Genomic DNA, 15,786 nt, shown 5'->3' with positions numbered 1-15,786 from the left:
CCCCAACTCACAATTGAAAGGGAGGTTGCAGTCAGAATGCTCTGCCCCACATCCCTGAAGACTTTGTGCCAGACTTATAGAGGCATTTAAGCACTAAAGATGCTCAGAGGTGCCTAATAGAACTTTTAAAAGCACCTTACATGCTTTTGAAAATCTTTAGGCACCTAAATACCTTATAAAATCGGGCCCTTTCTGCCACCATACAGGCTCCCCAGGCCTCAGCATATAGCAGTGAAAACCTGCCTAGACGGGGTTACCATCTTTTGTGATTTTGTTGTGTCTCATGAGATTTGGAGTTTTTATTGATGCCCCAGCTGTATGAATCAAGAGAGAGCATGAAATCTCAGCTTCCATTTAAAAGAAATAGAGCGAGAGTCTAACCCTCCTGGTTGCAGAGAAAAGCTTGAAAACATTCAGAGGCTGCACCACAAAGACTCTCAGACCAGAAGCAAAGAAAAAGAATCCCAATGTGTTGGTTTTTTTTTTAAATCATGCTTTTGTGGGGAGGAATACATGATTTTTGTAATGGCAATGCTGTAAATGCAGGTTCAATTTAGTTCCCAGCCCATCAATCACCCATGTGTGAAAAGGCCCAGTGCCTATTAAAAGGGTCATTTTTGCAGACCCCTACTGATTAGGCTTTGGAGGTTGTCAGCATAGAAATGTTAGAAGTAACCATTTTAAAATAGTTTTCCCCCTCATCTATGAAATCTTCTTACTTTCTGGTCTGCTAAAGGTATCTGAGCATCCATCATTCCATGACATTACAAATAACATGGTTTGCAATGGTATTTCTAGGGATATCTGTAATGAGCGAAAAACTATGATATGCAATGTGTTTTCAGAGGGAGACTTATATTTTTAAAAAAATAATAGGTTTGTTAAAGTGCATTTGTGTGTTGGATTCTGCCGGCAGCCTGGACAAGGAAGTGTTCAGCATAGACGTTATCAAGGTTCCTTCCCCACTCTGAACTCTAGAGTACAGATGTGGGGACCTGCATGAAAGACCCCCTAAGCTTATTCTTACCAGCTTAGGTTAAAAACTTCCTCAAGGTACAAACTTTGCCTTGTCCTTGAATCCTATGCTGCCACCACCAAGCATGTTAAATAAAGAACAGGGAAAGAGCCCACTTGGAGACGTCTCCCCCCCCTCAAAATATCCCTCCAAGCCCTACACCCCCTTTCCTGGGGAAGGCTTGATAAAAATCCTCACCAATTTGCATAGGTGAACACAGACCCAAACCCTTGGATCTTAAGAACAATGAAAAAACAATCAGGATCTTAAAAGAAGAATTTTAATTAAAGAAAAAAAGTAAAAGAATCACCTATGTAAAATCAGGATGGTAAATACCTTACAGGGTAATCAGATTCAAAACATAGAGAATCCCTCTAGGCAAAACCTTAAGTTTCAAAAAGACACAAAAACAGGAATATACATTCCATTCAGCACAGCTTATTTACCAGCCATTTAAACAAAAGGAAATCTAACACATTTCTAGCTATATTGCTTACTAACTTTGTACAAAGAAAAGGAGTACTTGTGGCACCTTAGAGACTAACCAATTTATTTGAGCATGAGCTTTCGTGAGCTACAGCTCACTTCATCCGATGAAGTGAGCTCATGAAAGCTCATGCTCAAATAAATTGGTTAGTCTCTAAGGTGCCACAAGTACTCCTTCTCTTTTTGCGAATACAGACTAACACGGCTGTTACTCTGAAACCTAACTTTGTACAGGAGTTCTGAAGAGCATTCCTGATCTGTTCCTGGCAAAAGCATCACACAGACAGACAGACCCTTTGTTCCCCCCCTGCCCCCTGCAGCTTTGAAAGTATCTTGTCTCCTCATTGGTCATTTTGGTCAGGTGCCTGCGAGGTTATCTTAGCTTCTTAACCCTTTACAGGTGAAAGGGTTTTGCCTCTGGCCAGGAGGGATTTTATAGCACTGTATACAGAAAGGTGGTTACCCTTCCCTTTATATTTATGACAGATGTGTATGCTTAGCTCACATTTCATGCTCGCTTTGCAGTTCTTTATTAGTTGGGCCTTAAGCACAACTGTAATAAAGGTGATTAAAAATAACACTGCCTGCCTGGACCACAGAGATCCCATTTCCTCCACTAATACTCAGGCCTCATCTACTCTAGAGATATTTGGTGCATTGATCAACATGTGGCTTCCTTTGAACACCTGGAACACAGCTCATGTCCACACACAAGGGATAGCAGTGGTGCCCATGGTGGGGGCAGTCACAGTGTAAATTAGACTTGCTTCCAGCAAATTCCCAACATGGACCATTAAAACAGGTCTTGAGTCCCTCCCATTATCTAGATTCACCCCAAAATGGGGATATTTTTCTGGTTTATTTTTTAAAATTTAATTAATGTGATGTTAATTTTTTTCAAACTTGATAAGAGCAATCTGGAGGGGGAAAGAATAGGGCTGGCTGAGAAATCACAGAGAATATTCTTGGGTTTCACTATTTTTCTGTGTGGGTAGTTTTGACTGTTGCCTGCCATCAGCACCCATCTGTCTCTCTAGGAGTCCACCTCAGTTTCAAGCAGCTGCTGAATGACTCAGCAAAAAGGGAAAGGAATCCCACAGAGATGTCCCCCGCTCCTTGCTTCATAAATACAAATACCAATGCAAATGCTGTTCCAAAGCACCTTCTGAATACCCTGCCAAGCGCTTGGCATCCACACATGGAGCTCAGAGCCCCTTATAAAAAAGAAACAAGAAATCTCTCACACATACACACACACACCCTTACCCTCCCATCTGTGGATATCACAGCTCCTTGGAACTGGTGGTTTATCAACAGCAACATTGAAATGCCAATAGTGATTCTGTGGAACCCTTTGCTCCCTTGCTTCATCAAGTCATACTTTGGCCACCTCAGTAGCACCGAGGGAAGATTCGACAACCAAGCTGGTGCAGAATGACAGATTGATGTGCTTTTGGTAGATTGAAGGGATGCTGGCAGTGTTTAGTTACTAGACTGCATCTCAGTGAGAAAAATATCTGTGATCAGGTGCCTGGAATGGACCTCACAGAGAATGCCACACTCAGGGCAGACTGCAAGAAACAGGGCAAACAATCCCTCAAAACTGGAGGTTAATTCTATAATTAGATTCACCAAACCAGTAACAAAGCACTTCTGTAGTACCCACTGGTTAACAAGAAGCCATACACAGTCCCCTTTAAGCACTCCAGCCCTTGGCTCCCATCCAGACAAACTGGTCTAATAGAGTGAGAAGTTACTGTGAGGTTCTACCATTCCCAAAGGATCAGACACTTACCATCTGGTCAATATATATCTCGGGTTTTACCCAATTTTCGTGCTGTCAGCCAATCTTTAATAAACTAACTCAGAATTTATTAATTAAGGGAAAGAATAAAGTTATAAATTGTTAAAAGATCATATACTCACCAATGTTTGTGAAGTCCTTAAATCAGGTTTGTAGCAGTGAAGGAATAGTCTGCTGGTTTTCAAAAGTCCCTCTGGTAACTTTCAAAAGATTGGAAGGTCCTCAGTCCATAGTTCAAAACACTCCTTTAAGTTGTAAATCCAGTCCAGAGAACTGGAGCAGGAAAGAGGCAAAATGGAGATATCTCAGGTGTCTTTTATATTCTCTGCCATGTGCATGGAAATTTAACTATCCCAAACAAAGCCCACAGCCCTTGTATATGGAAAGTTACTAACAAAGAGGGAGTCTGAAGTCACATGTCCACATCAAATGCCCCTATATGTTTTGCTAAATCATAGGGGTGGCTATTGGCTCCTTGCTGTCTGAGACGTCCTCAGGAACAGCTATCTGGAGAGCTGATTCTTTTTAGTGGCCCATCAAGCTTTACTAGTCCATTCACAATGGACTGGTGAGACTGGATATAGACTACCCTGTGGGTGTCACCCCAAGAACAAACACATCTGAGACACAAATACATCACCAATAGTCAGAACGTCAGATTCAGTGATGATACATGGATTTAACCAGAATAATCATACTTGACAGACTAACTTTTCCATTGATACCTTACATGATATACTTTGTACAAGATTTGTTGCAATTATATAATAAAGAGATCAATAATATTATAAATGGTCACCTATCTTTTATACAGTGTCACAATATCCCCACGGTTATAGCTGCCTGTTGTGTCCTGCATAATATCTGTGAGGCAAAGCGGGGAAAGTTGCTGCCAGTGGGGAAGTGGTGCAGCTTTTGGCTGACTCTGAACAGCCAGGCACAAAGGCCATTACAAGAGCCCAACATGAAGCTATGCAACTAAGGGAGGCTTTGAATGAGCACTTTAAGGTCATTCTCAGCAGTGTGCACTCTTGGAGTGTTCACATGTCTGAATATTAGGGTGCTGTTAGGAATTGTCTGTGCTGTACTTTTATAAATAGGACTAGGTATTTTAGTAAGCCTGTGAATTATGTGGCGCTTGCTGTACGTTTACAAGTACTCTTTGCTTCCTCAAAGGAAATCTGCGCAACCCTCAAAAGGCTAGCCTGGGAATTAAATTCATAATGTTGCTAGACACTTAAAACCATGGACTCAACAGGGACACCAGTTCTATGGCTCATTATAACAATTTGTAACATACCCCACTGCTTGCTAACCTTTAATTGCCTACTTCAAACCCCTTATGCATAACAATGTAACCCTCAATTGCCCACTTCTTTTCAAGTGGCCTCCTACAACTTGCATTACCCCTTTTACTTCTCAATCTGTTCCAACTTGTATTTAGCTCAGGCACTCTAATTTCCTTCCCCACACCTGAAGAGCACCTCTGTGGAGCTTGAATGCTTGTACTTTCCATCAACAGATGATGGTCCAATAAAAGATATTACCCTACCTACCTTGTATCTTCAATAGCTGTGTTTTGTTAACGTGTGGATGAGCTGGGTGCCATGATTACATGTAAAGACTGTAGGGAAAATGCATGTACACACTTACCCAAATTCTCTTCCTCATCCTCAGGCTCATTCATGTTTACCTGGCAGGACTGTCTTCTGTGATGGAGTCTCAAACAAGTCCTGGCTCACAGCCTCGCTGGAGTTCCTTGCTAAGTCTCTCCACTCCTTCTCCTCACTTTTCACGGGTGGGGTCTCTATCTCAAGGTCCTCTGAGGTATCCACAGTGGCCTATGGGTTTCTGGTGGGGTCTATTTCAAGTATGACAGGCAGTTCAATAAAAAAGCAGCAGATCTGCAGGGCACCACCAGATCTATTATTGGCCTCTCTGGCCTTTTGGTATTCCTGGCAAAGTTCCTTTGTTCTCACGCGGCACTGCTGCTGATCCCTGTAATACCCCTTCATCCCCTGTGCAATCTGCTTGTAGATGTCCATGGTGCTATGGCTGTGCTTGCAAAGCCTCTTCTTCCTACAGGCCCAGGAGATCCACCGTCTCTTGTCTACTCCATGCAGGATTGCGTCTAGTGTGTGGAGCCAGCATGGTTGGTTGTGCCATTGCACACAACCAGGGGGAGCTGCTAGGTGTGTTCACCAAGGTGGGCAAACAGGAAAAGGCATTTCAAAAACACACAGGGAACTTCCAGGTGGGGGGCATTGGAGTTTAAAATTGTGATCAGAATGCTCCCTGTCACAGTGGAGCTTTGTGGGACAGTTGCTGGGGGACTATTAGGGTTGACACAGATCATACAGTTTACACTTGCACTGCATTGACCTAAGCAGGTCAACCATGGCTGCACGCTGTTGGGGGAGGTAATTTTACTGAATCAACCAGAGACAAATTTGAGCATGGACACAAGTATAAAGAGATCAATGCAAGACAACTTACATCAACCTCACTTTGTAATACAGACCAGGCCTGGGACACAGAAAGGAGAGGTAGCCTCAGAAGAGACCAATGAGAGCGTAACTGGCACCTTCAACAAAGCATGGGAGTTCAGATTTTTGGACATTTAATTGCTAGAGCTAAAACTTTGTGTCAGCTACTAATAAAGCATGAGCTTGCAAACACGACCAAACTGAATCTACTCAGTAGCTGGCTGACCCATTGCAGCCAGTGGCACTGAGTTTAGTCAGAGCAGTGGTGTGCCATGCTCTCACATACTACAATACATCTTCTCTGTAGCATCTGGTGCTGGTCACTGTCAGAGACTGGCTCATGGACTAGATGGACCACTGTTCCGCTCCAGCCTGGAAATTTCTATGTTCCTAAAAGGTGGTAACCCCGCACATGCACACACTTTCCCCTGCATTGGATGCAACCAAGCCTTATAGTGGAAACTACTGTAGTTCTGAGAGTCTGCAGGAGGGGAAAGTACAGCGACTGCCTTTCATAAGCACGTTCACAGCTTCTACAGAAGTGGTCACCAACCAGTAGATCGCGATCAACTGGTTGATCCTGGAGCCTCTGACAGTCTATCGTGATCTCCAACCACTAAAAGTCCAGCAGTGCAGCGGGGCTAAGGCAGGCTCCCTGCCTGCCCCCAGCCCCACACTGCTCCCAGAACTGGCCAGCACGTCCCTGCAGCCCTTGGTGGGGGCAGGGGTCTCCGCGTGCTGCTCCTGCCTGCAAGCACCAGCCCTGCAGCTCTCATTGGCTGGGAAGGGAGAACTGCGGCCAATGGGAGCTGTGGGGGCTGTGCTTGCAGGCAGGAGCAGTGCGCTGAGCCATGTGCCCCCACTCCAGGGGCTGCTGGGACATGCTGGCCACTTCCGGGAGTGACATGGGGCCAGGGCAAGCAGGGAGCCTGCCTTAGCCCCACTGCACCCCCGACCAGGAGCTGCCTGAGGTAAGTGCCTCCAGGCGGGACCCCGCACCTTTCCCAAACCCCAGCCCCTCCAGGACCCAGCACCCCGTACCCCCTCCTGTACCCCAAACTCCCTCCTGCACTCCTCCCCCTGCCCCAGCCCTGAGCCCCCTCCCAGACCCAGCATCCCATACCCCCTCCTTCACTCCAACACTCTGCCCCATCCCAGAGCCCCCTCCTGCACCCAACCCCCCTCCCAGAGCTTCCACCTCACCCCCTCCTGCACTCCAACCCCTTGCCCCAGGCTCAGCCCAGAGCCCCCTCCCAAACTCCAAACCCCTTGGCCCCAGCCCAGAGCCTGCACCCCCTCCAAAACCCCAACCCCTTGCCCCAGCCCAGTGAAAGTGAGTGAGGGAGAAGAGCGAGCAATGGAGGGAGGGGGGGATTGAGTGAGTGGGACGGGCCCTCGGGGAAGGGGTGGGGCAGATCCTAGGTTGCACTTAAATTCAAAAAGTGATATTGTGCATAAAAAGGTTGGAGACTAACCTTCTACAGCATGTCACAAGGGAGGGTAACACTGAGCAGCCCATGGCTGACTCTGCATGGGAACTGCATCCATATCTCTGGGGGAATTCCTTTTCTTTCTACATGACTCTCCATGCTGAGGCTTGACAAACCAGAACAGACAGCTCCCAAAATAAATGTCCTCCTTTGCAGAAAAGGCTTGCAGGTAGGGGATACAGAATGGTGCCAGTACTCCAAAGTAATTGAGGGTTTAGGATATATTGGTTTATTTTTTTAAAAAAGTGTTGCAAGAATTGGTCCTGCTGCCCCCTTCTCCCCAGGGTGAATTCTGCTTCCTTGACAACTGGCACTATGGCAAACGAAGCATAAAATGACAGAAAAATTCAGTAGGAAACCAGAAACAGGAATTAGTAAAAGGTCACACCTCCTTCCAGTGCCCAGGACAATGAACTGCAGGTTTCTTCATAGGCTGAGGAGAGAAGTCTCATCTATAGGTTGTCCCCTATGGCCAGTGAAGAGTGGCTAATAAAAACGAACTTAAAACTCAACCAATCAGGCATTTCACCAACTGGAGATTAACCTTAACCCCTCTGATTGTCACTCAGGGGTTGCACCAACTACGGGTATTGAGCCCAGGCCTCCCGGCTAACTCCTGGTGCCGGATCAGCTAGGGACTGAACTCAGCTCCCCACCCATCTCCATCGAGTTCTATCAGCAGGGCATCCAGCTGGATTACCGAACAGGAGCTCCACTAGCTGGAGATTAAACCCTTCCACTCACCTACCTATTGGCACAGACAAGAACAGGCTGACGAAACACCTTTATTTTTTAAGAGTATTGTTCAGTACAAAGTCTTCCAAAATATACACACGTCTATGAGAAACAAGTAAAAATATTGCACATGGGGGCGTATTCTGTGCATACAAGTGCTGTAAACCAACTTTTAAGGAGGGAACTTACTGCTAACAAACACCCCTCCCCCCGAACTCTGAAATTAGGGCACTTTCCCCAACACTTCTGAAGTAACTGGATGGAAAGGAGGAGTAGCCAGCTTCCTGATGGGTGGATCCCTACCAAACAGCCTGCTCTGTCACTGTGTTCCTCTCTCTCCATGGTCCCCTCCGACAGCAGAGCACAGTAATTTGTGCTGATGGACTCGGAACTCCCTACATTCAACAGAGGATATGTCAAATGTACAGCTGAGTGTCCACCTCTCCCTCTGCTGCCCCTGCCAATGGATCCTTGCCTTCTGCTGCAGAATACCCTGTTAGCTGGGTCCCTAGACTTACAGGATCCATCTTTACAGTAGGAAGAAAGGTGTTAACTCAAGTCAGCTAACAGGTGATAACTAACACATGGTAATAGCCTGGTGAATGCAAGCCAGTTTGCAGTTTTCACACGAGTCAGAAGGTCTAGGTAAAGACTATAGGGGAGGTTAGTTTTTAACTTAACCTGCTAGCTCATGGGAATACCACAGACTTCTTTGTCCACACTAGGATTTTACCTTGAGTTAGTTCACTCGAGTTAAGAACACACCTTTTTCTCATGGTGAAGACAAGACCCCAGATGTAACCTCATAACAGATCTCCCATGAACAGATGAATGTGTGAGGATGCTGGCTGAGGGAAGTTTTTCCAATCCTATAAAAGCCCATCCCCTTTTCTGATTCAGTACCCATCTCTACTAATGCAGGGGAAATGGGGCGTTAACTCCTTCCAGCACTGCCACAAAGTAGATCTGGTCAACAAACAAACAAAACACTTTTGAAAATTTCACTAACATTTTAGTTTAGAAGTTGGGTGTATTGTTTGTGGGGTTGGTTTGGTTTTAGAAGAACTGTTTTTGGTTTTTTGTTTATTTCTTGAAAATGTTGGTGAATTTTTTTAAGCAAAAATTTATGGGGTTTGGCTTTTCAGTTTCTCTTTTAACCCCCGTTTCACCTCCTTTCCTTCCTCTTTTCCATTTTGCCACTGGAATGGGAAAAGGAGGGGGAAAGAGAAATAAAGGATGAAAAAGGAAGGAAAGGGGAAAAGGAAAAACTAAACACTTTTTGGTTTTAATAAAAAAATCAAAATTTTATTTAAACACAAAAGAGATCATTTTCATTTCACCCTCTGACTTCTTAAACCGGAGCTGCCTGAACTTGAAAGTGGAGCACCAAGGTCTGCCTACTGGTGAGCAGAGAAGAACCATTTCCTCACAGGTGATATTTCTGTTAATACAACCCCACACTTATGCCAACAAGACTCAGCTCAGAATCTGACCCTTGGTCTCTGTGCAAAGATGATCATTTATCAAGTGTTTCCACAGCCCCCTCACCATGGGATCTGAGCACCTCACATACATGAATGAATTTATCCTCCCAACACACCAGGGAGATTGTAAGTATTATTATCCCTAGTATTTTACAAAATGAAGCACAGAGACTTTTAAGTGACTTCCCCCCGGACACAGAAGGAGTCTGTGTCACAGCCTGGAAGTGAACTCCAATAGCCTGAGTCTCACCCCAGTGCCTGAGCTACAAAACCAACCTTCTCCTTCTGCCACTTGAATTAGTGGCGAGAGAGTAAAATACACGCTACCCTCTCTAAAACTGTACCACAGTCTTTCAAGCAAGGATGCAAGAAAAACTGCTGAAGCCTAAAACTTGGAATTAAAAAACAAATCTGTCCTAGGGATAATCCTGCGAGCACTTGTGCTCTGCTGGGAGGGGGCGGGAGAGAGGTAGTAGTGGAAATAACAATAGAGCCGTTATAAGCAATTGAAACGTTCACTTCTGAGCATGCTCAGTGGGCATCTGCTCAAATTTTAGCAGTCTGATAAAGCTCTGCTGCCTTTGACATTGCACATTGGCACAGTCTTCCAGGCTGGCCACAGCTGCTGCGCTCAGACTGTTGTTAGGGCAATCTGTATGAGGAACATTTGTCTTATTGAAACTCACACAGCAACCCTGCAAGTAAAAGCCAAATCAGTATAAACACAAGGGAAGGAGAAAATAATGAACACAGGAAACAACTGATCTCATAATTTTCAGGCCATTCCACAACTTTCCTGCCTTCTGCACATTCTAAAGTTTCTTTTTTACAAAAACCTGCTTTCATTGCAAAAAGTACAGCCATCACAATGACCCAGATGCGATGCTGGCCTGCTGTCCACCCGGACTTGCCAAAAATTGTCTCCAACCAAATTTCCACATCTTCCAACCACTCATCTCTATGAAGTGTGAATGTTGACACTTAACTGGGGCCATTTAAATGTTACTTGCACCAGCAATCAATCTTTCTTTCTTTTTTAAAAGAAAGGAAACTAAACACAAAAAACTCTGCTAATTCAGCAATAAGGCTGCACAGTGACATTCACAAGAAAAGCAAAAGCTAAGGCCCCAACGGCAATATAAATGTAACTGCATTGCACACAAGAGGCATGGATTTTCCACTCACATTCATCAGTGTTAGTGTTTTACGCCCACTCAGCACAGGTGTCGATGACTACACAGGTTATGTCTACGTGGTTGCTGGGAGTGAACCTCCCAGACAGACCTCATACTAGAGCATTAAAAATAGCAGTGTGGATGTTACTGCACGGGCAGAGACTCAGGCTAGCCAGCCAAGCTTGGGCAGGAATGAAATAGGATCCAAGGTTGGCTGGCTAGCCTGAGCCTCCGCCAGTACAGCAATGTCCACACTGCTATTTTTAGCGCACTAGCTTCAGCCCCACCAGCATGAGGTCTCTCCCCTTGGGCTGTGAGCCTCGCTCCCAGCTGCAGTGTAGACATATTCACAAAGTGCAGTGCAATGGAGAACCAGTCCCACAGTGTGTAGTATTTGCTCTTCTTTTTCCGGTTAAGTGTGTGCTTCAGTTTAATAGGCTATTATGTCACACGGTCTATATACCAATATTCATGCCATGGAGCTGAAGTAATGTGGCTGATGGGCCCTTAGCTTCAGCTTTTCCTGTGATTTTAGCTGTGCAGCCTTGATATACAACTATGTAGTTTTTGGCATTTCAGTTTATAGCTGTTCCGTTTGAATTCACAGTATCCATAGGAGACGGTCATGTGAAACTGTATCAAATGCCTTATTCAAGTTGAAATACCTCCAGTCCCCTGCATTCCCTTCGGCCATTATCTTGTCAAAGAAAGAGATTAAGATACTTTGGTATTACTTTTTTCTGATTAATTCATCTTGGCTATTTGTCACCTTACTATTTATCATGTATTTGCCTGGAGGCGCTCAGGTTTTGAGCCTGATCGTACTTTGTGCAGTCATTTACACCAGGGCAAAGTGGTGTAAAAGGCTGTCATTCTGATGTGGTATCACTTGCCCTGGTGTAAATGATGCCACAAAGTGCAGTATAGCAGGGAATCAGGCTTCTATTCATTCTTCTAGCCAGCTGCAGGTAATGCAGTTTAAACCTTCTCGTGTGTAATTCCTGGAGCCCCTTTTGGCCCCTATGTGCTATGTTTACTCTCGATCAGTATTGTGGGACCTCCCCTGCACTCCAGGCTCTCCCCAAAAGAATTGTCAGCTCTCTGCTAGCCTCACACTCTTTAGTATGAATTTCACCAGCCCATTTCAATTTGAATTAGCACGAGTTACCCAGATATCCTTCAGCCTGTTCCATCCTGAGTCTGCCTTGTGGTCTCTCCCTTTCCTCATTAACTATGATTATGTTAAGTATCCTGTCACGCACCCTTTGAGTGACAGCTGAAGCCAAATACCTACTCAGCACTGCAGCCTCTTTAGTATGTGATTGGCTCTCTCTCCCTGGTATGTAGGTGACTTACCGGCGCACTTTCCTATGTCAGCCTCCTGCTTTTCATGTACTTATAAACCATTTTACTTGTTCCTTTTGCTCACACCCCCTCATTTTGGGCCTTTGCCTTCCTGACTTTACTTCTGAACCTCTCTACTGCTTGCAATTTCTTTTCCCCATTATTTTATATCTACTGTTCCTTTTTTTAGTGTCAGGGCTCTAAAGCGCCTCTGGTGAAGCCACATTGCTCTTTCCCAGGTGCAAAAGGAGAGAGCTGTCCTAGGGGTGTCAAAAGAACTGCCATCCCAAGTCTGTGTAGTTAACTACCTGATAAACTTGGGGAAGGTGAAGGATGTCCCAGAATCACTGACTAGGATGGCTCTGTCTCAGGTGTGCAGGGGAGAAATGAAGAGTACATTGTCCCAGGTGTGAAGAGAAGCCATCTCAGGAATGAGAGGGGGAATCACTCCAGAATGCAAAGGCGAAATCATTTCCCATATTCTTTACAAGTGGGCTTCCTTCTCTGTGGTTATGAGCACTTCCTTCGCTGACGGGGATGAGATCCTGTATTCTGCTTTGGGGCTCTCCCATGGTTCAGACACACTAGCCCGGTGCTTCTTTGGCTGAGGCAAGTCCTCTGCTGGGGAAGTGAGTTGCTTTAGCCTCTGCAGAGAGACAGGCAGACAGAGGGAATCTCTGTTAATTAAACTGGTAAACAAACTGACACCCAATAGGAATCCACAGTAATTGCTGTGGGCAAAGGCATTTTAGAGAGCTAATCCTCTCCACTTTCCATTCGTCTCCTCCATCTTCTCTCTCTCTCACAAACACACACAACTTTTCTGATCTTTAGCCATTTCTCATCTATGATTATTCAACCTCCAGGCTTACAATGTTGCTCTTTGTTTACATTTTGGGACACGTATCACAAGATGCACTAGAGGTATATTTATGGGAGGAGGAACGGTCTTCTGTTTAAGGCACAGGAATGGGAATCAGTACACAAGGGTTCTATTCCTGGTTCTGTCTCACATCTTCAGTGGCCTCAGACAAGCCCCTTATGACTTAATTTTTCTGTGGTGCTGAGTAGTCACACCTTACGCTGACTGCAGTGGGAGTTGTGGCTCCTCTGAACTCATCCAATTCTGAGGGCTGATAATAAAGAAGTGCTGCTCAGTCAAAGATCCAGTTCAAATCAATAGAAAATCAACATCTTCCACTCTTTGTAACCATGTCATCAACTGTAAAACAGGGTTACTAATACTACCCTCCTTTCAGGGGTCCTGGGAGGCTTTCATTAGAGGCTGTGCCATGCTTTGCGATGATTGGACAGAAGACACTAGGTAATATCATCCCACTGCACATACCTACCCACAAAGCAGTTCCATAAAGGTTATGCTTTTAGTTATTGATCTCCCCCAGTCCATGTTTCTAGCATTCGTCTCACACCCTATACCCTCCTGAGACCCTGAACTCCCTGGGACTACCACAAAGAAGTGTTTCTCAGTGGTTTCCACAGACTCATTGAGCATCAAAACATTTCTCTAACAGATACTGATATTCATAGCTACATGTATCTTTCTACTCAGACTGACTGGCTCAGCACACACCACTCATCTGATCACATACTTACAGACCATACCACAAACAGGGCTGAGCAATTAACTCATTTATGTAACTAATTTTGATGCTCTCTCTGTTTGTGAATTGCCTGCCAACAGATTGTTATTTTCTCTAATTTATTCAAAAATATTCATCCAGTAATTTCTGGCATAGTTCTTGGCCTGTAGCTTGTTTGTGATTCCATGTTTTGAGCTGTTTTTAACTGGACACATAATGTAACAATGTGTTCCCCGATTGGCCCAGTGGAACTCTGGGGGTCAGCTTGCTGGTGTGAATAGTCACAATTACCAATTAGAAATTTGCTTTCCATGAATATACTGCAATATTCACTTTAAATAGAGTATGCTGTTCCTTGGAGCTCTGCTGCCAGTACATTCATTTCTTAAAATATTCATAGGCAGTGAATTAAAGAGGGGCACAAACACAGTCAGGTAGACTCCATTTCAAAATTGGAACAAATATTCATAGAGGATTTTTCTTTCTCTCTTTTATTGGGAGGTGTGGGAAAGGAGGTTGACAGAATATGCTCAGTTTTAATCACAGACCCCTTCCTGCATTTCCAAACCATGTCCTTGGAAGCTTCTTTATAAAGATGCAGTTAAAAAGTCCATGGAAGTTATATCTGACATTATATAAAGTGAGAGGTAAACAAAAAATCCCTCATCTGTACTTGACTAAATCAGTCACCTGAGCACATCATTAATTAGCACTAATGCATCATAATAAAATACTTGGCACCTACAGGAACCTTTTGGCTGTAGATTTCAAAATGCTTACTAAAGGGGGGTAAGTATCATTTCCATTTTACATCTGGGGAAGTTAAGGCACAAAGGCCCCATCTACCTTTAATATCAGACAGTTTAACATCTTTCATGTGTAAGCTGGTTGTGTTGTAGACTAGGTAGCTGAAGTCTTGTCTATACACAAGTTTTACCACTTTAATTATATCGGTCTCATTAATGCAATAACCACCCCTCAAGTGTGAGGACAGCTATAGTTTCCACAGGGATTGCACCTTGATGTGGTGCATATGCTTGTGTGCTCCAGGTACCCTGAGAGCTATGCTGGCAGGTGCAGAACTCCTGGTAGGGTCATCCAAGATAGAAAGATGAAAGGGTATGAGCCAAACTAAAATCAATCCACTGGTCCTCACCAAAAATGCTCTCTGTTACAGAAACAGCCTGAAGACAAGATGAATCTGTCACAGATTTGCAAATACACATATCAACTGTGGAGAACCATGATGTGCTGGATGTAAGACAAAATAGTACTGATCAACCAGCAAATCCGGCTGACATTCTGATGCTGGAGAATCAAATCTGCAAGGGAGTTTTTAATCTGAAATGGGGTATCTTCACAGCTAAAACTAAGTCAAGAATTGGGAGCTGGAATGTTAGATCACTTCGGAGCACAGGTAGACTGACACAAGTTATCAGGGAAATGAAAATCTTTGGCCTAAGTATACCTGGACTAACTGAGATGAGGTGGACTGGACCTATCTAATTATCATTGGAAAGCATGATTGAAGAGATGATAAACATTGGGAAGGTTAAGTTTAGCAAGGAAGCTTCTACAGCACGGAAGGAATGGGTACCTGCATATTCAAGAATACTGGCCGCTCGCTTTATGACAAACCAAGCAAAAGTCACACTTGTTCAGTGTTATGCACCTAACAAATGATTGCGATGAACAAAGCAAAGATTGTTTCTGTGAAAGGTTGCAGAGCATCCTTGGCAAGATCAATAAATACGATATTGTTATCTCTATGGAAGATCTAAATACACAGGTTGGTGATGATAATACTGGATCTGAGCATGTTATGGGCAGACATGGCATATTAGAACAGGACTGATAATGGAAATTTTTTTTTAGTTCTGTGCATTCAATCTATGCATTTTCACACAAGGAAAGAAAAACTGATGTGGAGATGAAATGATAGCTTCACCCAGAAACAGCTTGATCATGGTTCCTTTAGTAGGTGCTAGAGATCATAGTTGGACACCAGGCTGTATATGAGTGCTAGTATCAGAAGTGACCACCATCTTGTTATTGGGACAATCAAAATGAAACCAAAGAAAGTAGCACCACTCAAGGCAGAAGGTATGTATGATACTAGAAAGTTAGTATATCCAACAGTGAAGGCACATTTCAAGATGCAATTTA

General features: G+C 44.3%; 1 protein-coding gene across 2 annotated transcripts in view; it reads right to left on the bottom strand.

The window, feature by feature from the left end:
• Positions 1-8,053: 8,053 nt before the first annotated feature.
• SLC6A12 (solute carrier family 6 member 12) overlaps positions 8,054-15,786 on the bottom strand; it is a 78,720-nt gene continuing 70,987 nt past the window's right edge. For both annotated transcript variants that reach the window (XM_073320977.1, XM_073320985.1), the window contains exon 15: positions 8,054-12,665. In XM_073320977.1, the coding sequence (XP_073177078.1) occupies positions 12,504-12,665 (162 nt within the window). In that variant the 3' untranslated portion in view covers positions 8,054-12,503. The remainder of the gene's footprint in view (positions 12,666-15,786) is intronic.

The sequence above is a fragment of the Lepidochelys kempii genome, chromosome 1, assembly GCF_965140265.1.
Source record: "Lepidochelys kempii isolate rLepKem1 chromosome 1, rLepKem1.hap2, whole genome shotgun sequence".
Lineage (NCBI taxonomy): Eukaryota > Metazoa > Chordata > Testudines > Cheloniidae > Lepidochelys > Lepidochelys kempii.
Note: the sequence above shows the minus strand (reverse complement) of the source record. Positions and strands in the feature narration are given on the sequence as shown.